Consider the following 21,095-nt stretch of genomic DNA (forward strand, 5'->3'; position numbering starts at 1 on the left):
CTCTTTTATCCCTTTTCTATGCAGTCAGTCACCATAGAAAAACCGATCGGGCCATTGTAGGCATATCGTACATCGCTTGGGCTGATTAGTCGAAGCGGGAAAAGCTTGGCCGCGTCCGGATATTAATCAGCTTACCTAGCCAATTAAAACCAAAGCTCAATTTCCACTTGACTAAAGCTGGATCCGAATAAACCCGACTGAAAGTGAAAAAATAAACCTTGATAAGGACGGACAAGATCAACAAACAAACAAAAAAAATGGACTTGCTGGGAATCGAACCCAGGACCACTCCCATGCTAAGGGAGTATTATACCACTAAACCACAAGCCCACTGTTGATGGGTCCGTATCAAGAGCAACCCATGACCATTGTTTGCATGATTGGCCACGAAATCCGCACCGTGATGTTTCGGCCAACAACACAGACAGATAGATAATGCACTTTTCGTTCGTTCTTGTATATTGAGGTGCATTGGTAATTACATATTCACACGCCGGTTACTTAACTCCACCGGACTCGGGTATATTGTAGATGCGACTCAGCAGAGATTCGGGCGTAGATGCCCCCGAGTCCGTTAAGACCGAGATTGATTAGGGCCATTGCTGACTAACGGCCGCTAGCCCATCATGGTGTCCGCCCCTTGACCAGCCAGCCCGTCGGCGGACGAAAATCCCGTCCTCCGCATGCGCCACACTTGCACTTACCTCATCCATCAGCTCTTCACGAACCAGCCAACCAACAATCAGCAACCGAGGGAGAATCTTTCATACGTGCCATGGTGCTAGGCTCCCAGATTTCTTCCTCGTTTACCCTTCATGGCAAGCCGATCCCCGCTAGCCTTAGGTTCTAGCTCCAAGGTCTTTGGGCGAAAGTGGTGGATGTTGGCTTCCCCGCTAACCCTCTCAAGACTTTCTTTCTCTGTCTCTCCAAGAGCCACTGGCTGAATCAGCTTTTCGACCTTTTCAACCTTCTCCGCTGCGGTGTCTCTTGCGACGCACTCTCGAACTACCTAGTTAACTATCTACAATTCGCTGACATAAGCGTTCCTATTGTAACTTACTACCTCATGTTTCATTGAAAGAAACAACGATTGCGCAGCTGACAAACCGGCATCGTTTCGACACAAATCGTCAGCATACCGGAAACAACCCAGTGGAACAAGAAGAGAGAAAATAATGGACGGTATTGCAGACGAATCTCAAGAGGGGCTAGGATATGATATGCCGCCACATATATTCGCCAATTATGGGGTGTCAGGGGGCAGTCCGTTTAATAGTCAGCCCGGTCCAGCAGCCCAGGACGATGAAAGAATTGATGGCGATCCCAAACGAAGGAGGATTGCAAGGGTGAGTTCAAAGATCAAACGATTATCGCGTTCGATCATTCTCAGTCAACCGGAGCTGACTGACTTTTGTTACTATTTCTTCTTATTAGGCTTGCGATATGTGCCGCAAGAAAAAGATAAAATGTGACGGGAAGATGCCCAAGTGTTCTCACTGCATCAACTACAAGACCGAATGTATTTTTACACAAGTAGAGAAGAAGAGGAATCCACCCAAAGGGTGAGTACTTTTTCCCTCCGAACCTTCTTTTCTGACTACTAGACTGACGTCAACACGTAGTGCCAAATATATCGAAGGATTAGAAAATCGAATGAGGCGACTAGAAGGGTTACTGAAAATGGCCGGATTAGCAGACAGCGAAACTGACCTCCCTTCGATTGAACGTCGCCTACAACAGGCCCAGAACCAGCCGACCCAGCCTAGTGATCACGTCCATTCTGCTACCGTTCGCTCTGCCCTTTCGACCGCCGAGAATACTCGCCCAGGCTCATTACATTCAACTCCGCCGATGGATTCGAATTCAAGTTCAAGGGCAACTGACTCGCCCACTTCACAAGAGGTCAAAGAATACGAGGTTGAAGCTTTGTCTGATATGATGTGCTCCCTTGTAAGTAATAATTGCGGGGAAACAAGATATATTGGTAGGTACTAGTATACTTATATTTACTTCCACTGTCGTGCTTGTCACAAGAAGCTGACATAATCTGTATTTTGCGTTCAGGCTCCTCCTCAGGCTTTTCAATTTTCTCGCCTCGAGGTATTCAATGGGTCAACGAGAAGACCGGTGACACTTCCTTTCACGATATGATACAGGCTGCTTATATTGACGATAACAAATGGTTGTATTGGAAGCCCGAGATTTTCAGTGACATTTTCGCGCGCCGTGTTTTCAAGCCATTGCCTCCAAAGGATGAAGCTTTGTCGCTTTTCCGAGATTTTTTCGACAATTTTAATTCCTTATTACCGCTGTTTCATGAGCCCACTTTTATGCACCTGGTTGAGCGTCAATACTCCCGAGACCCTTATGAGGGTTCAGGGTGGTGGGCCAGTATAAACGTTGTTTTGGCAATCTCCCACAGACTTCGGGTGATGAGCCACCTCGTTCCCCAAGAAGAGGATAAAAAGGCTTGGCTGTATTTAAAAAATGCGATGGGTGTTCTGACGGAACTCACAATGCGCAACACAGACTTGTTGAGTGTTCAAGCTCTTTTAGGAATGGTGAGCATACTCTGGCTCCTAAGTCGTTAATATGAATACTGAATATCTGAAATAGTCTTTTTTCTTGCAAGGCACGCCTAACCCACAGCCATCATTCTTCCTAGTAGCAGCCGCAATTAGACTTTCGCACAGTATTGGTCTTCATAAGCGAGGCTCGCTATTCAATTTGAACCCGGTCGAGGTAGAGCAACGAAAAAGAGTATTCTGGATTGCTTACCTGCTGGACAAGGAGTAAGTCAACTAGACAGCCCCTGTGGTGACATGCGCACTGATATACATTGCCTCCTAGCATCTGCCTTCGGTCCGGAAGACCTCCTGTACAAGATGATGATGATATGAGCGGCGAGCTTCCCAGTGAAGTGCCCCCCGATAACGTTGGAATACTACCTTTGTCCTCTGGTGAAGGCCAATTCAACATATTTAGAGTGATGTGTCGGTTTGCCACAATTCAAAGCAAGGTCTACAAGAGGTTATACTCCACCAAAGCCTCCAAACAAACTGACGGAGAGCTCTTGAATACTATTGGCGAACTAGATAAGGAATTGGAAGAATGGAAGGAAAGCATACCGATCGAGTTCCGCCCTGATTATGAAATCAAAACAAAACACACTTCTCTCATACTGCACCTGATGATGGTACATTTTGCATACTATAATTGTCTGACTACGATCCATCGAATGGCTGTACACCATGGGTATTGGACCAGCCGTTTGTCCAACTATGCCATTCAAGGCCTGAATGCAAGGCCTTTGAATCCTCGAGTTTTCTCCTCCGCTAATCTATGCGTGTCAGCTGCGAGAGCTTCAATAAATCTCATAAAATATATTCCACAGGGCGACTTTGCTTGTGTCTGGTAAGTGGCAAAATTACAACATCTACGAGGTGCTTTAACTTATAATTTCATTTAGGTTGGTTTTATATTATCCAGTTTCTGCCCTGGTCACTCTTTTTGCGAACATTTTACAGAACCCACAAGATGCTCGCGCTCGCTCAGATATTAAATTAATGAACCTCGTGGTCAATTTCTTGTCCATGCTGGTTACAGATGAATCCAATGGAAGTGTCAGACGAATGTTGAGCGTTTGCGCGGAATTTGAAAGAATTGCTAGAGTAGTGCTTGACAAGGCGGAGAAAGAAGCGCTTTCCAAACGCAAACGCAAGGTCACAGTACCAGATGGTGCGAATATCAACAACCATGGCGTCGATTCCTCGAACAGACCAGATGCTACAGCTTTCAACCCCGAGAAATCTGCCGATATCTCTTCCTCTTTCTCTCCAATGGCGCAGCAACAGAGCACCGAACACGTGAATATGTGTGCTCCAGAGATCGTATCTCCCAACTCTAATGATATTATGACTAGTGCTTTTGGCGAAGTCCCGAGTGTAGGTGTACCGTCTGGATTCAACCCGGAGGTAACCTTTGCGGATCAGGCTGCCATGCAAGCAACAACAACCTCCCCGAACTCTGATGGACAGTTTCTACCTTTCCAGCAACCCTTCGTTCCGCAGGACCTTTGGCAAATGCCAATGACTCTGGAATGGGATTGGGCAGACTTTTCTACAGTTAATCTACCGATTATCGATCAACAAGACATGTTCCAAACAGCGATGCATAACGGAATGTGATGCAATCTTTCTCGTGGCGAAGTTATGAAATCTTCTCCTAGAATGGTACAGGGAGTTAACAGTTCGGCGTTGAAAAAAAGGGATGAACTCTCCCCATTTTATATATTCGACTATCCCGTGCACAATTTAGACTTTGATACTGTATTATTTTCTTTTCATTTTTTGGTATCTCGTATTTCTTTGGCAACTTTCATACCTCCACTCTGAATTTCTGTCCGGCGTTTCTCATGGTGGAATGTGACGATCTCAGGCTTTCAATTCGGGTACATAACATACAGACAAGGATATTACATAACATATTCGGCAGGTACAGGCTGAATGAAATGGGAACTCGAGTTTAGTTGTATCCAACACTTTTTGTAAAGAATGAATCAACTATTAGGTAGTGCCCTGTGTCAGTTGATGGCAGTCAAGTCTCGGGTCGGCTCCGCGCTTGGCCGGAGGATGACTAAGCGGCTAGAAGGGGACCGGAAAAAACCTCAAGCTGGCTCCTCATATTTCCAAGCTGGACAGAGTTGACCATTCGTGAATCGCCCCTCTTCTTCCGCCTAGTCTTGGACGGAACATTTTTGACCTGCAATCGCATCGAATACTGCTGAGGTCGAAAGGGAAGATAAAAAAAGAAGTCAGAATCATATCGTTACGAATCCAGCGTTAGCCTGCTTGTAGGCTTCCGCGTCTTCTCTCCCTCCGAAACGAGATGGCCACTCTTTTACGACGGCCAGCGTCTATCGCACGATATTCGAGAAGCGCAGCAGAGCTCTTTACGGCATCAAGGTCGACATACTCACATCACACTAGACCGCAACTGTGGTCATTAATAAACGCCCGCCAAGCACGATCCTACTCCTCTGTCAATCCCGGCGGTCCGAAACGTCCAAATGATGAAAAGAATAACAACAAGAATACTCCCGAAAAGAAGGAAAATGATATTCAGGATGAACTAGCCGACTTCTTCAAGACCAGAAATGCTCCTTCGAGTAAGCCGGGTAGTCGCGATGCAGCTGCTGAGAAGGAGTTCTTGGATCAGTCCCTCCAGTTCATCAGCGGACTCCAAAAGGCAGGGGGGTTGCCTCAACGACAACAGGATCTCATACGGGTTATTCAAATTTTGCTGAAAGACGTCAAGCATATACCTCTGGGGATGGAAGAATTCTTCGAAAAACATGCAGTGCAAAGAAAAGTCATGACGCTTGGAGAATGGGACAATTTTGCGAACTACTGGCTAGACTATTTCGACGACTCGATGCACCTCTTTCAATCGGAAAAGGTTTCTTTGGACGAAATAAAGTCTATGCTTAAGACGAAGTCAGAATCGGGCCCTGGGGGGGAAGCAGGGAAGGATTCGAAGAGACAGGGGGCCAACCAAGGCAAAGAACAGAAAGATGGCAAAGAGCAGGGTCAAAAGGGTGCACCAAAAGTTGTGGAATTCAAGTTTGACCCCGGCAGCTTCATTATCACCTCGGTAATCTCTTATATGCTGTACACGACATTTTTCCCAGGAGAGAACAGCAGGGATATTACGTGGCAAGAGTTCCGTGCCAATTTCTTCGACAAGGGTCTCGTGGAGAAGTTGACTGTCCTTAACCGCTCGCGCGTTCGAGTTGAGTTGAACCGGGAGGCTATTGCCAATGAAATGCCTGACTCGCCGGCTGCACAACGCAACTTCCACTACTATTTCACTATCGGCTCGGTTGATTCCTTTGAGCGTAAGCTGGAAGAGGCTCACAATGAACTTCACATCCCCACCTCGCAACGTATCCCTGTGGCGTACGTAGACGAAGTTCCATGGCTTGCTACAGCTCTGTCCTTTGGACCAACTATTCTTTTGATCGGATCAGTCTTCTACTTCTCGAGAAGAGCTGGTGGCGGTGCTGGTGGTCAGAGCGGCATTTTCGGTATTGGAAAGAGCCGAGCGCGACGATTCAACCACGAGACCGACGTCAAAATTCGATTTGCCGATGTGGCAGGTATGGATGAAGCCAAGCTTGAAATCATGGAATTTGTTAGCTTTTTGAAGGAACCGGATAAATTCCAGAAGCTAGGAGCAAAGATCCCTCGTGGTGCCATTCTTTCCGGTCCGCCAGGAACAGGTAAGACATTGCTCGCGAAGGCAACCGCAGGTGAATCCGGGGTACCGTTTTTCAGCGTCAGTGGATCTGAGTTTGTTGAAATGTTTGTTGGTGTCGGTCCTTCTCGTGTCCGTGATTTGTTTGCCAATGCCCGAAAGAACACCCCCTGCATTATTTTCATTGATGAAATCGATGCTATTGGTAAATCAAGATCAAAGCAAAATTTTGGTGGCGGCAACGATGAACGTGAGAGCACACTCAATCAGATTTTGACTGAGATGGATGGTTTCAATACATCAGACCAGGTTGTCGTTCTGGCCGGTACCAATAGACCTGATGTTCTTGATAAGGCCTTGATGCGTCCGGGACGATTTGACCGGCATATCGGCATTGATAGACCGACAATGAAGGGCAGAGAGCAAATCTTCCGTGTGCACTTGAAGAAGATCCTCACCAAGGAGGACATGGATTATCTTTGTGGACGCCTCGCTGCTTTGACTCCAGGATTCGCTGGTGCCGATATTGCAAACTGTGTGAACGAGGCTGCATTGGTTGGTAAGTATATCTTTCATGCCTCCTATCCTTCCGAAAGATTCATTACGCTAACAACTCTTTAGCTGCTCGTGAACACGCAGAGAGCGTGAAAATGAAGCATTTTGAACAGGCAATTGAACGTGTTATTGGAGGCTTGGAAAAGAAGTCGTTGGTCCTTTCACCAGAAGAGAAACGGACCGTGGCCTACCATGAGGCCGGTCACGCTATCTGTGGCTGGTACCTGCGGTGGGCAGACCCTCTTCTGAAAGTTTCGATCATTCCAAGAGGACAGGGGGCTTTGGGCTATGCCCAATACCTCCCCTCTAGTGAGAATTACTTGATGAGCGTCAACCAACTCATGGATCGTATGGCCATGACTTTAGGAGGACGAGTCAGCGAAGAACTGCACTTTGACACGGTCACTAGCGGAGCGTCTGATGACTTCAACAAGGTCACTCGCATGGCTAGCGCCATGGTTACCAAATTCGGCATGTCAAAAGCGATCGGCCCGTTGCACTTTGAAGAAGACCAGCAACAACTCCACAAGCCCTTTTCTGAAGAGACTGCACGAAACATTGACCTAGAAATCCGCCGCATAGTCGACGAGGCTTACAAGCGATGCACAGATCTTTTGACGGAGAAGAAGAACGAAGTCGGCCTAGTTGCAGAGGAGCTTTTGTCCAAGGAAGTTCTTTCTCGTGACGATATGGTGCGTCTCCTTGGTCAACGGCCTTACCCTGACACCGGCGAGTTCACAAAGTACTTCGGTGGCGGTGGTACCATTGCACCACCAGAACCGCCTGTATCTGATGAGGGTACCACCGGTAAAGATGGTCGTGACCAAACTCCTTTACCTTCTTAAGATACTCATTCATGTCCTTCCCCTTCCTCCCCCCTCTTCTTTTATGTGTAAGTTCTTGGAGATATCAAGATTTTACTATTACATGGCTATGGCGCGGTGTTCTTACTATCTACCCATCTTGTTGTTTTCTATCGTTTTTCCTTTGTGTGAACTGAATCTACCCAACTCTCTCGCCCCCATCACCATGAGTTATTATACTTATACCGGACTGGATATGATTCACTTTCGATAACTTGCCGATCGTGAGTTTGTGTACATTGTATAATAGATGTCTTGCAAAAGAAGGATAACATTGGTGTTCTTTGAAAACATACTTTCTACATATCTATTTTGCCTGCCCTAACTTTTCAACTAGGAATTTCTGTAATCTCCACTCTGTTAGATAAATTCATTGTATTTAAGTTGATACACCTCAGCTGACTATTTGCCTGGTGGCTAGTATTTATATACAGCGGAAGAATATTATACAGCAGCTAACTTCGCTATCTATTATCCTTTAGAAAGATATAAATTTGCATCTTCTATAGATTATCAACCAGACTGGCCTGATTAGGGATTCTATTTTGAGAGTTGGACATGCTATTATTCTTAATGATCCTCAATTTACGGCCGTATTATTAGCTGATATTAAGAATTAGCAGATCAAATTAGAGATCTATATAAAAGTTTCATGCATTAATATATTCTGATTTGAATAATGTTTCCTCTTTCTACCACTTCAAAAACCAGAGTGAACCCTAAAAGAAGCATGAATTCAGAAAAGAACTAAACTATCTATATACGGAGGACATCCCAGTCAACATAGGATGGTCCTGGCGAAAGTAAGCATCGTCCGGCGACCAACAGATTGTGCATATGCCTCTATTTCGGTTCAGATTTGATGGAATCCTCGTAGGCTGGGGGCTGAGTGTGATCAACTGCGCGGAGGCGAACGTAGAAGTCTTTCTGGAAGAAGATACCGTAGCATTGACTGACCCACGGTTTGTGAGGGTTGGCGATAGTTATGTCAAAATTCCTGACGAGCTATACATAGAAGGATCCTTCCTCGTCAGCATGTCCGCCCCTATGCCAAGGGCAGGCGGGAACCAAAACGTACCTCGAAGATCACCTTTGATATTTCCATCATGGCCATAGACACGCCCAGGCACTTTGTCGAGCCGTGCCCAAAGATCAGCGAATGCGTCTGGTACATGACGTGCAGCCTATCCGGGTCGTCAACCAGCCAACGCTCCGGAGAGTAGAGCTCGGCATTGTCTCCATAGACGGCCTTGCTACGCTGTACGCCCCATGCGTTCAGCCCAACAAAAGTGCCTCCAGGCAGGTAGAAGTCGCCGAGCGTGTCGCCTCCAGGTGGAACAACGCGCTCGCGCAGTTGGCTTAGAGGCGGGAACATGCGTAGGCCTTCTAGGACACAGGCCTGCAGGTATACGAGTTGCTTCGCTTCGGTGTCTTGAATAGGGTTGGATATCTGTCCTCCGCTTGACACCGCGCGACGGATCTCGGCGCGCAGGGTGTTGTAGACTTGCGGGTTTGTTATAATGGATAAGAGCGTGCTTTGCACCGCGGTGGAGGTTGTGTCAGAGCCGGCCACGCTACATAGTGTTAAGGTATATATCACTATCGTATGGTGGAGATTTGGTGGCATACATACAGTGCAATAATGAGCTCTGAATCGATTTGACTCTTGGACATTCCTTGATTTAGAAGAGAGCTCACAACATCGCCTGTCCTGTGGCCTTCTTTGGAACGTCTCTCCACCACCTCGTGGACTATCTGTAGGGGCTGGGGTTAGCCTCTTCTTTTTCCTTTTTTCTTCTTTCCCTGCGGAAATGCGTGAATATGGACATTACACTGACCCCCATAAGACGACCGACGCCGGTGGAATCGTGCGGCCTGGGAAAGAGGATCTTCGCCAGAGCCGGTATTCTAGCCAGCTGGAAGAATAGTGTATTCATCTCTAGAAAGACCGAAAAATACTGGCACACCCGGTTTCCGGTTTCGACCGTCTCGAGGATGTGATACATATCACAATCATGCTTGACGCATCCAAGCTCGTCGCCCAGACAGAGTCTGGTGATGATATCGACGGTCAGAAATTGGATTTTCTGGCCAATATCGCACGAAAATACTTGATGTTTCCGAAGCATTTCTATCCAGCCAAGCACCAGCGTGTCTATGATGGGCTCCATTGCGGCAACGGATCGGCCGGTGAACTTGCGTGGCACATCAGCGATTATATGTACATACACATCGAGTTTCTGTACTCACGCTCGGCGCTAGTTTTGCGCGGATCTTGCTGTGTTTCTCCACACTACGCTCGGAGACAATGTTGGGGATATAGGGGTCGATGCGCACCGAGTCGAACCAGGGCCCGCGCACGTATTCAGATCTGACCGCAAGGATTCGGCGGATGATATCAGGGTCGTCGGTGATGACATGGTTTGGGCCGATGCGGGCGACGGATCCTGGGGTATATGTATTAGCAGGCGTCGAGCAGCATGAGTTCCTTGTGTTGTATATACACTCACCGAATTTTGCATTCGCCTCGACCCAGATCTCATGGGACCTGCCGGACATCAGCGCCCTTGCAATCCACAGCCGTGACCACGCCGCCAGTCGTGGTCCCGGCACACGCGATATATACGAGTTGCGTAGTCGAATAACCCGGATCCAGAAGCCGAGCCTGACGATAGCGCACAGGAAGAAGAGGCACCATAACAGAGCGATGAGCCCAATAAAGCGGATCAAAGCCATAGCTTGTAGCAGTGACGAGGTGCTTTCCCCTCCATACGCGTACTACGGTGTGCGTTCTCCGGCCTATTTAAGCTGGCAAGCTGGCACTGGAGGCATCTTCGCGGCCCCCGCCATATCGGCTCATATGCGGCACTCTAGTTCGTTACCGGAGATACTTGAGAACATATATGAAAGAATTGTACTGCAGCTTACCGCCCGTAGCCTGCATCTTGCTTGCATATGCGTCGTCACGCTCATCGTAGTGATAGGCAAACGTGCTTTGCGGCTGAGTCTTCGAGTTCAGCTGTTCGGGTCGATCCTGATAGCGACATCTGTCTTAGTCGCCGTGAGATTGAAAGAGCCAGTGAGAATCTAAAGCTCATGCAGTGAATTTGGTGCCGAATGGACTCAACTCTGGTAGAAGCCTGAAACCACGGCTGATTATTGTTATAGTTGTGTACGTGGGCAGTAGCTAAAGATATCTACCTTACTTAGGTCATCCTGGATAGTTAACTACAACATAGCCCTAATTACCCGAATAGGATGTATAATTACGCCCGAGAGGGACCCCGCTTCTAGATGTCCTGTCTGTCGCTCAGGTGATATTGAAGGTACCACTGACCTTCTAACATATTCAATACAAGAATTCGTCCTGCTACACGTCGTTCCAAGACTTTGACACTACCCACTCGCTATTAAACACGCCTCCTGATAGATAATGTTGCTGATGGCGGTGGAAGAACATTATACTCAATCCATATATTTCCAGGCCGCTCTCCCAAGAACTTAACCTCGTAGTCCACCAAAACATGCGCCAGAATGATCTTGATCAGATCGACAGCAAAAAAGCGACCGGGACACGCATGCTTGCCAATACCCCAGGCAACAAAATGCTCGTTTGTCTCTGCCGCGGCACTCTTCTTTACCCCTTCCGCCTGCTCCTTCACCTCCTCCTCAGCCCGCATGAACCGGTCATGCACAAACTCAAAGGGCTGCGGGAATATGCCCTCGTCATGATGCAGTCCCCATCCGGAAATGCACACCGTGGTCCCCTGCGGCAGACGCTGTCCATCCGGCAGGATAGCGCCATCCGGCTGCATGACCTTTCGACTCATGGCCTTGGGCACGAGGCCCCACAGCCGCAAGCTCTCGCGTAGTGCGCTGTCGAGCCGCGACATCTGGTTAAACCGGGCTCGCTTCCACGTCTTTCCCCAGCGGGCGCTACTGGCGAGAGACTCATCGCGGAGGAGCGACACCGTGGGCGGGTGGGAGAAGATGTCGAGAAGCAGGTTACAGGCTGTCAAAGTTGACGTGTGGATTGCGGCGAAGTTCAAAGCCATGATGCGCCGGCTGAGAAAGTCTGGAGTGCGCTCGGGAGAGGAGCGAGGGTATTGTACTGAGTTGGAGACGAGCCATGAGGTAAAAAGATGTGGATCAGTGAGCGTGAGATCTGAGAATACGGGCAGAAGGTGCTTTGCACAGCGCGAATAGGCCATCTGGACTGGGGTTTTGAAGACAAACCCCATTGGGCGTTTGAGCCAGTTGGGGAAAAGGTTGATCAGAAGACCGCAAATCGACACTCGAGTGACGAAGCGAATCGAGCTTTCAATATAGTCGTTGTCACGGCCTTTTTTTTTTTTTTTTTTTTGAATGTCAGGACCGTTAATTGCCCCCAATACCAATTCGCAGTTAAACTTACAGAGTGTATCGCCAACGAAGACACGATTTGCTGCTCGCGCCACGACGCGGCGTACTGTATCATCCAGGTTGACCTCGCGCCACGAATCCGTGGCTTGTCCCCAGAGGTCCTCTAGTGCCAGACCAACCTCTTCCCAGACGTCGCCAGCAATGCTGTCCAGATTGGCAGTGAGGTTGCGGCGGATCAGGGGCTCGTGTACAGGATCCAACCCGATCTCGGGGCGCAAGAACGTTATGGGGATGTTTAAAGCATCCATTTGCGCGGCTTTGGCGCTGAGATGACTCTCCGGTTGCAAGGTCAACCACTGCAGCATTGACGGCGGGAGAACGATGCTATTGCCGAATACGCCGCGCAGGACGTAGACCTGGTTGTCACGGAGTTGCTACAAGCAAAGCAAAACAGAGCAGTGTCAGCCTGTGTCAATCCGCAGCAACCGACTGACCTTTCTGTAGATGCGGTGCAGGATTTCTCTTCCTCGAGTCAGGCTTTGCAGGGGAGGGATCGCTGGCTTGATCAGCCATGCCCAGATGGACAGAGCGCAGAGGAACAGAAGGACAGCCTCGACAGTCTGGTGGTTCATTGCGGTTAGTGTCGACGATAATACTGCTCGACGCTTGTGAGACACCCCATGCTTATAAGCAGCGCTCGTCGTAAAATACAAGAATGCTGTACATGAGTGTATCGGACAATAAAGGCGAGGGATATTCGCCGACTGTTACACAAATGCAGGCAGGTAGGAGCAGCTCACCGCCTTCGTGTACATACAGTGTACATCTCGTCTCGCATCCCCAGGAACTTCTCCTGATCCCTCTCCATCATCTTCGTGAGTCCTCTGACTGCAACATGCCGTCTTCAATCCCAGTCATCGTCTTTGTCGGCGTTGTCACGGTCGCCTACTTCGCCTCCCGCAAGAGGCTCAGCCATGACCCTCGCGAGCCGCCAGCAGCTCCGCAGGCGATTCCCGTGGTCGGGCACATGCTCGGGCTCTGGCAGAGCAAATTCAACTACTATGTCGAACTCAGGTACCTGCCAAAGTGAATGCATTCCCGTCTGGGGAAGCCCAAGTTAACCGTCTCGCAGCCAGAAGACGCACTCCCCCATCTTCACCATGGCCCTCCCCGGCCAGAAGATGTACATTGTGACGCAGCCAGAGCTTATCCAGACCGTGCAAAAGCAGCACAAGACCCTCGCATTCCCGCCTATTGAGGCCAAGTTTGCGTGCAAGATCTGTGGCGTCAGTCCCGAGGCGGAGGCTATCCTGAACCAGAACGTCAATGGCGACCATGGCGATTTTGGTCTTTCGATGGAGTCTTATGCCGCCATGCGAGACGCGCTCCGACCCGGATCGCACCTCGATGATATGAATCGTCTGATGATCCAGGAAGTCGCAAGTTCGCTCGATCTGCTGCAGCCGGCCAAGGGAGAGTCCCGCACCGTGGGCATGTATTCCTGGCTGAGGGAGACCATCACGACGGCCACTACCCGGGCTGTGTACGGCCCAATGAACCCGTATGATGACAAGTCTATTGCGGATGCTTTCTGGTGAGTTAGCTTCTGGATGGGGGGTTAAGCATTCTGATCTCTAAAACTCTTCTCGCGGGGCTTTAGGGAATTCGAAAGCGATCTTATGTCGATTCTGGTGGGTTTCCTTCCTTCCATCACAGCTCGAAAGTCGATCGCGGCTCGTGCCAAGGTTGCCAAAGCCTTTGAGGCATACTACAAAGCCGGAGGAGTGCACAAGGCATCGGCTCTCGCCAAAAAACGATACCAAGTCGAGATTGACAACAATCTTGCGCTGGAAGATATCGCTCGTTTCGAGGTTGGAGGCTCGATTGCCATCTTAGTAAACACGGCACCCGCAGCATTCTGGACTCTTCTGCTGCTCCACTCCCACCCAGGTCTTCTTGATGATATCCGGGCAGAGATTGATGCCATCACCAAAACCACCGAGTCGTCTGTCAAAACCCTTGATATCACTACGCTCAAGGCCAATTGTCCCCTGTTGCTGTCCGCCTACCAGGAAGTCCTTCGCTATCGGTCCATGGGAACATCGGTGCGCGAGGTAATGGAAGACACGCACCTTGACCAATGGCTGCTGAAGAAAGGCGCCCTGCTACAAATGCCGAGCCGTATTATCCATCAGGACGGTACGCTCTGGGGCCCCAGCGTCAACGACTTCAACCCCCGCCGATTCCTGCCCGAAGAAGCGCGATCCCGTCCACGCGACACTTGCTTCCGTGCGTTCGGTGGTGGTAAGACCCTCTGTCCCGGCCGCCATTTTGCGACCAACGAGGTCCTCGCCGTCGTCGCCGTCTTCATCGCGAGGCTCGACATGAAGCCTGTCGAGGGCCACTGGAGGTTTCCCACTGTCGCGAATACCAATGTTGCTTCCGTCGTCATGGAGCCGGATGACGATATTCAGGTTGAGATCAAGACACGACAGGGCTTCGAGGGTGTCAAGTGGGTTATTAACCTTGATAGCTCGGACAAGATTTTTGCCATGGTGACCGAAGACAACAGCGAGATATAGTATATTCTACCCTGTTCTAGTTATTTCCGTCTACAAAGTGGAATGCTAGTCAGAGAATTTTACTCTCAAGGTTCCATGGCAATGGATTTAGGTAGTTTGCTCTGGAATGAGTCTTGACAGTGGAGCTCCGAGAATCCTTCAGCCATTTGTCTCCACTGGACCCAGTAGCTAAAATCAACTTCACTTCTGATAGATAACAAGAATTTTTGAAAAACTAAGGAAAAAAAAAATTTCGTCCCATAAACTAGAGATCTTTCTTAATCTTTTTTTCCTTCTCAAACCCTCCTCCCTAGAACCTCAAGGTCAGTCTTCTTCACGATGCCGGATTGCATCTGCAGCAAGGCATAGCTGTCAGCCTCGGTATCACTCCAAATGCGGTTTGAACTGCTGCGAGAGTATAGCTGAGAGTAGTTGGAATTTGCACTGTCCTCTGACCGTTTATACCCCGTTGGACGTTGCCGTACTGATCTGAATACTACAGCCGCAGCTGGTAGACAGCAGACTACGACACCGGCTGCCTCTTCGGCTATGCTGGGAGGGAAAGTCATTGATAAGTGAGTTTCAGTGAAGTACTAGAATGGGAGAGGGGGTACGCACGCTGTCGCCCACAACGGAACAACAAGATACGTGTTGTCTGAGCCGATTCTGTAGAAGCGCACCCTGTAAACAAGGCCGATGATGCTAGAGGCACAAGCACTAAGACCTATTGAAAACATGGCCGAGGTTGCAAGCTTCCGTCGCAGTGGCATCTGGCCGCTCCAGATGGCTGGCAGTGGCAGGACAAGAAGAAACAGGTCAATGGCAACGTTGCTGGCGCCCTGGAACACAACGAGGACGCGCGTGTGCGTGCACGTGCTGGAGACATAAGCGCTTAGAAAATCGAGCTGCGAAGCGCCTGCTGAAGGCGAAGGTGCGCACATAGCTGCAAACGCGATAGACATCGAAAGATGCCAGGCCGTAATGACGATGATGCTGCCAATGGAGACAATACGCATCCATCTCAGGACACTGAAGATGCGCAAGTACAGGATCAGGACGGAGACTTTGACAGCACAAATTGCTAATGGCCCGGTGATCTCGACGAGGAGAGATAGCTTTGAATTTGATTTTGGTTGTGAGCTTAGAACTTTGGGTGGGAGTCTTTTTTTTTTTTCTTTTTTCAACGTACCACGAGCTGCGGTTTGGTAAAGGCGCCTAGAAGGACATCCCAAGCATGCCTGCCAAATGAACCTCCAGTCACACCTGCACGGAGTCAGCTATAGCTATCATCAAGAACTAAGGACAACGTGGACGGCGTACAGGCTACTGTCATCGCGGTAAACCCAAGACAAAGCACCTAACTTTGTCAGTATCCATGGCATCCCATAAGCGGTCGTTGAGGAACGATCTACCAATCCCGTAGCAAACACGACTTCAAGGTCCTCTTGTCAGCGGCGTAAAAGCCATGATAAGGGATTGAAAACGAACTTTCTTCGCCGACATTGGTCGGTTTCTGCGGGAAATATGTCTTGGAGATGAGCCTGAGCAGCGAAAACACCACCATCAGCGAAATGCACACGCCCGCGGTGACATAAACCTGGTAGGCGATGGAACTGGGATTGACAAAGTTGGGCGTCACGCCTGCAGGCGGTGGTTGAGAGGGGTAGTTCAGAAGGTGCGACAGTGTGTCGGGACTCAGTGCGCTCATGGTGGCGAGGAGGAGGAGGAGGATAGTTGGGCAAGGGAAATGAAAAATCAAGAACGGCAGAGGGGCCCATGCTAGTTATGCTGGGGCGTCGTCAACTCCATGATCTACATCCAGCATGCAGAGTCAGAGCCGAGTTCAGCTCTGGCATGCATTGTAGAGATGTTGCACAGGATATTACGGCCCCCGTTCCAGTCAAGCGGCCACAAAAGAAGGACATAGAATAAAAAGCCATCAGGCTGTGTAATCTTCAGTATATTTGGTAATTGTTTTGTTTCCAAGTCTTTTGCCAGAGCAGAATTCTCAATCTGCCGGCATGGATATGATTTTCTATTTCGATAAGAATTCCTACAACTCGATTGGCGCGTCACATACATACAATACGGCTATTAGAATACTTCAATTAAATAGTCGCCGATGCATCTTTATGGGGGCTGATAGGTTTGCTGTATGTAACTAGAGAGGATTATGCAAGACTGAACACTGAAAATAACTTGGTCAGTAATTCATCTGCAGAAATAACTAACTATAACTATCAATATAACCCCTAGATAATCAATGTATGCAATATATCAAGGAAAATCAATCCGAGATCAAAACTTGAATCGAGCAACTTTCCCTCTTACTCCTCCTTTTTCACATCAGGTTTGGGCTTTTCGTTCTTTGCCGTCGGCCCCTTTGCTGTCACAGACCAACGTGGAATAAACTTGCCTACGCGGGCCTGGTACTCGGTGTATTCCGGGTATTTGCCAGCGCTCAACTTCTCCGTCAACCACGTACTGCCCTGGAACAGGGCCAGGTAGCCAAACGTTCCGACACCAGCCCAATTAGCATATGTATGAGTGCGATAGGCCGACCATGCATACAACGTGAGCCAGATGGCTTGTTCGGCGGCGAAGTTGGGGTGACGAACCAAGGACCAGAGACCGGAGACGACAAATCCACGCTCTAGATCCTCCTTGTCATAGCCCTCGGTGACAACGCCACTGTCTTTGAACGTGTACTTGGCTTGCTGGTAACGCCACTGCTGCTCGTCGGCGACGATTTCAATGAGGATGTAGAAGATCAAAAGACGCGAAAAGACTAGATCGGCGACGTCAAACGCAGGCGTTTCGGGTAGTTGGGCCAAGAGCGCGAAGATGTATGTGGGCGCTGTGATGAGACATAGAAGGAGGGACTGCGTGAAGGCGATGAACACAACGTCAAACACGAAAAAGAGGAAGCGATTGTTGATCCATTCTCGTAGGATGGGCCATCGGTAGTCCTCGGCGCCCCAGCCATAGCCGCCTTTACGCCAGTAGTTAAAGGTTAGACGAATCTGAGCCAACAGAAAATCAGTATTCCGTCACAGAAAGGGAGAACAAAAGTGAAGAAAGAACGCACACTCCACGCGATGCTGAACAATCCGACTGTTTGCAAGCGATCTGTGGGTAGGCCATTGAGAAGCGCCCAGACATAGAAATGCACATTGTAGATTGTAGGCAGGATACTCCACCAACAATCAACCTGCGAGTAGTTGCGGCGAATCTCAGCGGCGAGAACGAAGAGAGGAGAAATAGCCAGTGCAAAAGCAATGGCTGTAAGCATAGGGTTTGTGGCTAGGTAGACCTCCAGCAGGCTCTGGAGGTCTGTACCGGCCTCGGCGACGCGCGCAGGCAGTTCGAGGATTTGCGAGGAGAACACATAGGGAGCGAGCGTTTGGTTGAACTGTGCGGCCTCTTCGGGCGACAGGATCGGGGGGAAGGCGAGCATTGCGATGTGTTGCCAGAGATATGGCCAAGGATGAGGAGGGCAACTCGGGTGAACTTAAGTGTTGACTCGGTGTCTATAGGCTGAAATTTATTCCGCACTAAGTTATGACGCGCATAGTCCGTACGGCGGGAGAAATTGCTTAGTCGTTGCGGTGGTCCGCACACGCAAGCAGGTCTGCAACGTAGAAGAAGGTATAATTCATAGCTATACGGAGTGTATATATATATATATATATATATATATACACTCTCGAAAAGTGGTTGGAATGCCACCCTGGAGTAGGCGGCCTCAGGCAGCCAGGCAGCGAACGGTAGGCTTGGCAGGCGCGTCCCACGCGTTCTTCACTTTTGACCTTTGAACAACCACAAAACACCCAAAAAAACACGCCAACTTCAAGGCTCAACTTCTATGTGTCTGCCAGCAATAATGCATGGCAGCTGTAAGCAATGCCGGGCAACAGGATCCTCTGCGTTGCCGAGAAGCCTGCCATCGCCAAGGCAGTCGCTCAGCATCTCTCCGGAGGCTCCATGCAGACAGTACGTCTATTTCATCAATACATACATATATATATACATACATGTGGCTTACAGGCTCTGTAGTTGAACGTCCGGGGCCAACAGTATGTCAAGAACTATGTCTTTAGCTTCAACTTCGGCGGCACATGGGGAACTTGTGAAGTGACCATGACCAGCGTCATTGGCCACCTGACAGGCTTGGATTTTGGTAAGGAATACAAAGGTTGGCTGTCGTGCCCTCCAAGCCTCTTGTTTGAAGTACCCGTCTTCGAATCTGTGGACTCGGTAAGTTGGTTCTCGAGCCAGCACGAAGCCAGTCGCCAATACTGATGCCGGCTACAGGAGAAACTAAGCATTGCAGACAACATCAAGAAGCAGGCGCAGTACTGTAAAGCTCTGTTCATCTGGACCGACTGTGACCGAGAAGGAGAGCACATAGGCACAGAAGTCAAGAAACAAGCCCTCTTAGGCAATGCCAGAATTGAAGTCAAACGGGCCAGGTTCAGCAACACCGAGAGAGCGTACGTATGACCAATATCGTCTTCTAAAATTTATATATTGATTAACATTTCTCCTTTAGTCATATCCTGAGAGCGGCTCGTGAGCCCGTAGAGTTAGATGACAAACAAGCTAATGCGGTAGCAGCTCGGATTGAGCTTGATTTGCGCATCGGTGCAGCATTCACACGCCTGCAGACGCTTCAACTGCAGACCCTCGGCAGTCCTTTGGACCAGCGCCCCATCAGTTATGGTAATCAGTTAGTCGCGCATTTCTCGACGAGAAGAGAAGCTGACTTCTGCGTGCCAGGCTCATGCCAATTCCCTACACTAGGCTTCGTAGTCGACCGTTATCTTCGAGTTCAAAACTTCAAGCCAGAGCCCTTCTGGGCCATTGCAGTCATTCACAAACGAGATGGAATCAATGTCAACTTCAGCTGGCGTCGAGTGCGTCTCTTCGACCGGGCAGCCGTAACGGTCATGTTAGAACGATGTTTGGAAGCCAAAACCGCCAAAGTTACCAAGGTAGCCAAGAAGCCAACGAGTAAATGGCGTCCCCTACCTCTGACAACGGTAGACCTGCAAATGATGGGCAGCAAATACCTGCGAATGACTTCCCATCAAGTAATGCAGGTCGCGGAGACATTGTACACCCGTGGATTCATCAGCTACCCACGAACAGAAACAGATCAATTTGACAAAGGTATTGATCTGAAGAAGCTTATTGAAAAGCAAGTCCAGGATCGCACATGGGGTGACTATGCGCAAGGGTAAGTTCACCAACACCGGCGCCCCCCCCAACCCCAACATTATGTCGTGAAGAAGAAAGCCGAAGCTGAAACAGTGAATAGTCTATTGGACGGCGGATTCAGGACACCTCGCGCTGGGAAACATAATGACCAGGCCCATCCACCCATCCATCCTATTTGCGCAGCAGCGCCACAGGCCTTGAAAGACGAAGAGAAGCGAGTATTCGACTTTGTGGTCCGCCGCTTTCTTGCATGCTGCTCAGAAGATGCCAAGGGGCAAACCTCGGAGGTGGAACTACAATATGGCGACGAGTTCTTCCATGCCAAGGGATTGGTTGTGCTCGAGAGAAACTACCTGGATATCTACGTTTATGACAAGTGGGAAAGTAGTACTCAGCTGCCTGACTTTGAGATTGGCGAGGTCTTTGAGCCGATTGAGGCAAAAATTACAGAGGGGAAGACGACACCACCGAATTACTTGACAGAGCCAGAATTAATTGCACTGATGGATGCCAACGGCATTGGCACAGATGCTACAATGGCAGAACATATCAATAAGATCAAGGAGCGGCAGTATGTCGCGGCCCGACCTCGTACTGGCGGTACAGGGCACCATAACGAAGGAGAAGGCGGAGGAAGAGGTGGAAGAGGGCGTGGCCGAACGACAGCGGGCAACACCGGAGTACAGGAATTCATACCTACTCGATTAGGCGTCGCTTTAGTGGAGGGATACGATAACGTGGTCGCCGGACTCACAGACTGCCCGTCGCTCAGCAAGCCGCACTTGCGGAAAGAAATGGAGCAACGAATGCGCGACATTTGCAACGGGAGCAGAACACGAATGGAAGTAGTTGAGCAGAGCTTGGATATGTACCGTGGAGTTTTCATTCAGACACAACGCAGGATTGATATGTTGAAGGATGCTTGTCGAAAGTATGTCTTTCAACAAGTGACTGTGACAACAGGGCCGAATGGGACTTGATTGTTACCATCCCTTTCTTTCATTTGATTGTTCAGATAGATTTTGATACCCATGTGATGCATCTAGCGTCTAGGCAGTAGGCGCACTTGATAATGAAGAATGAAACATGAAACATCAGGACATAACCGCACAATAAAATGAGAACATACTGTAAAGCAAACGAGAGCAGACACAGACAAAAAAACAGAAATTTAGCCTAGACAACAAAGAATGAACTGGGAGGCGCAATCGAGTTGGTATTCAGTGAGGAGGTACATGTGATTCTTTCATTCATCCACTTCAATATGGTGTCCTTATCG

The 21,095-nt window shown here is 49.2% G+C and overlaps 8 protein-coding genes across 8 annotated transcripts; 4 read left to right on the forward strand and 4 right to left on the reverse strand.

Moving 5' to 3' along the window:
* Nucleotides 1-1,175: 1,175 nt before the first annotated feature.
* Nucleotides 1,176-4,187, forward strand: UA08_04235 (hypothetical protein; the record flags this gene model as incomplete). Its single annotated transcript, XM_020266535.1, has 8 exons — nucleotides 1,176-1,346; nucleotides 1,435-1,562; nucleotides 1,623-1,950; nucleotides 2,157-2,561; nucleotides 2,617-2,792; nucleotides 2,851-3,196; nucleotides 3,395-3,414; nucleotides 3,470-4,187. The coding sequence occupies 8 exons, from the start codon at nucleotides 1,176-1,178 to the stop codon at nucleotides 4,185-4,187; spliced, it is 2,292 nt and encodes a 763-aa protein (XP_020120504.1).
* A 700-nt stretch (nucleotides 4,188-4,887) lies between these two features.
* On the forward strand, nucleotides 4,888-7,655 carry UA08_04236 (Mitochondrial respiratory chain complexes assembly protein; the record flags this gene model as incomplete). The annotated part of the gene is made up of 2 exons (XM_020266536.1): nucleotides 4,888-6,814; nucleotides 6,877-7,655. The coding sequence occupies 2 exons, from the start codon at nucleotides 4,888-4,890 to the stop codon at nucleotides 7,653-7,655; spliced, it is 2,706 nt and encodes a 901-aa protein (XP_020120505.1).
* An 861-nt stretch (nucleotides 7,656-8,516) lies between these two features.
* On the reverse strand, nucleotides 8,517-10,409 carry UA08_04237 (hypothetical protein; the record flags this gene model as incomplete). Its single annotated transcript, XM_020266537.1, has 7 exons — nucleotides 8,517-8,678; nucleotides 8,752-9,247; nucleotides 9,307-9,428; nucleotides 9,512-9,589; nucleotides 9,641-9,868; nucleotides 9,924-10,120; nucleotides 10,184-10,409. 7 exons carry the CDS (start codon nucleotides 10,407-10,409, stop codon nucleotides 8,517-8,519), a joined length of 1,509 nt encoding a protein of 502 aa, XP_020120502.1.
* A 674-nt stretch (nucleotides 10,410-11,083) lies between these two features.
* On the reverse strand, nucleotides 11,084-12,667 carry UA08_04238 (hypothetical protein; the record flags this gene model as incomplete). Its single annotated transcript, XM_020266538.1, has 3 exons — nucleotides 11,084-12,015; nucleotides 12,088-12,469; nucleotides 12,530-12,667. The coding sequence occupies 3 exons, from the start codon at nucleotides 12,665-12,667 to the stop codon at nucleotides 11,084-11,086; spliced, it is 1,452 nt and encodes a 483-aa protein (XP_020120503.1).
* A 263-nt stretch (nucleotides 12,668-12,930) lies between these two features.
* On the forward strand, nucleotides 12,931-14,617 carry UA08_04239 (hypothetical protein; the record flags this gene model as incomplete). Its single annotated transcript, XM_020266541.1, has 3 exons — nucleotides 12,931-13,109; nucleotides 13,168-13,629; nucleotides 13,696-14,617. The coding sequence occupies 3 exons, from the start codon at nucleotides 12,931-12,933 to the stop codon at nucleotides 14,615-14,617; spliced, it is 1,563 nt and encodes a 520-aa protein (XP_020120510.1).
* Nucleotides 14,618-14,892: 275 nt separating this feature from the next.
* Nucleotides 14,893-16,304, reverse strand: UA08_04240 (hypothetical protein; the record flags this gene model as incomplete). The annotated part of the gene is made up of 4 exons (XM_020266542.1): nucleotides 14,893-15,148; nucleotides 15,215-15,711; nucleotides 15,786-15,859; nucleotides 16,085-16,304. 4 exons carry the CDS (start codon nucleotides 16,302-16,304, stop codon nucleotides 14,893-14,895), a joined length of 1,047 nt encoding a protein of 348 aa, XP_020120511.1.
* A 619-nt stretch (nucleotides 16,305-16,923) lies between these two features.
* On the reverse strand, nucleotides 16,924-18,053 carry UA08_04241 (hypothetical protein; the record flags this gene model as incomplete). The annotated part of the gene is made up of 2 exons (XM_020266543.1): nucleotides 16,924-17,619; nucleotides 17,685-18,053. The coding sequence occupies 2 exons, from the start codon at nucleotides 18,051-18,053 to the stop codon at nucleotides 16,924-16,926; spliced, it is 1,065 nt and encodes a 354-aa protein (XP_020120863.1).
* Nucleotides 18,054-18,499: 446 nt separating this feature from the next.
* Nucleotides 18,500-20,796, forward strand: UA08_04242 (hypothetical protein; the record flags this gene model as incomplete). The annotated part of the gene is made up of 5 exons (XM_020266544.1): nucleotides 18,500-18,589; nucleotides 18,653-18,853; nucleotides 18,911-19,089; nucleotides 19,149-19,835; nucleotides 19,917-20,796. 5 exons carry the CDS (start codon nucleotides 18,500-18,502, stop codon nucleotides 20,794-20,796), a joined length of 2,037 nt encoding a protein of 678 aa, XP_020120862.1.
* Between the last annotated feature and the right edge of the window lie 299 nt (nucleotides 20,797-21,095).

This window comes from Talaromyces atroroseus (genome assembly GCF_001907595.1).
Source record: "Talaromyces atroroseus strain IBT 11181 chromosome Unknown scaffold_4, whole genome shotgun sequence".
In the NCBI taxonomy this organism is placed as follows: Eukaryota; Fungi; Ascomycota; class Eurotiomycetes; order Eurotiales; family Trichocomaceae; genus Talaromyces; species Talaromyces atroroseus.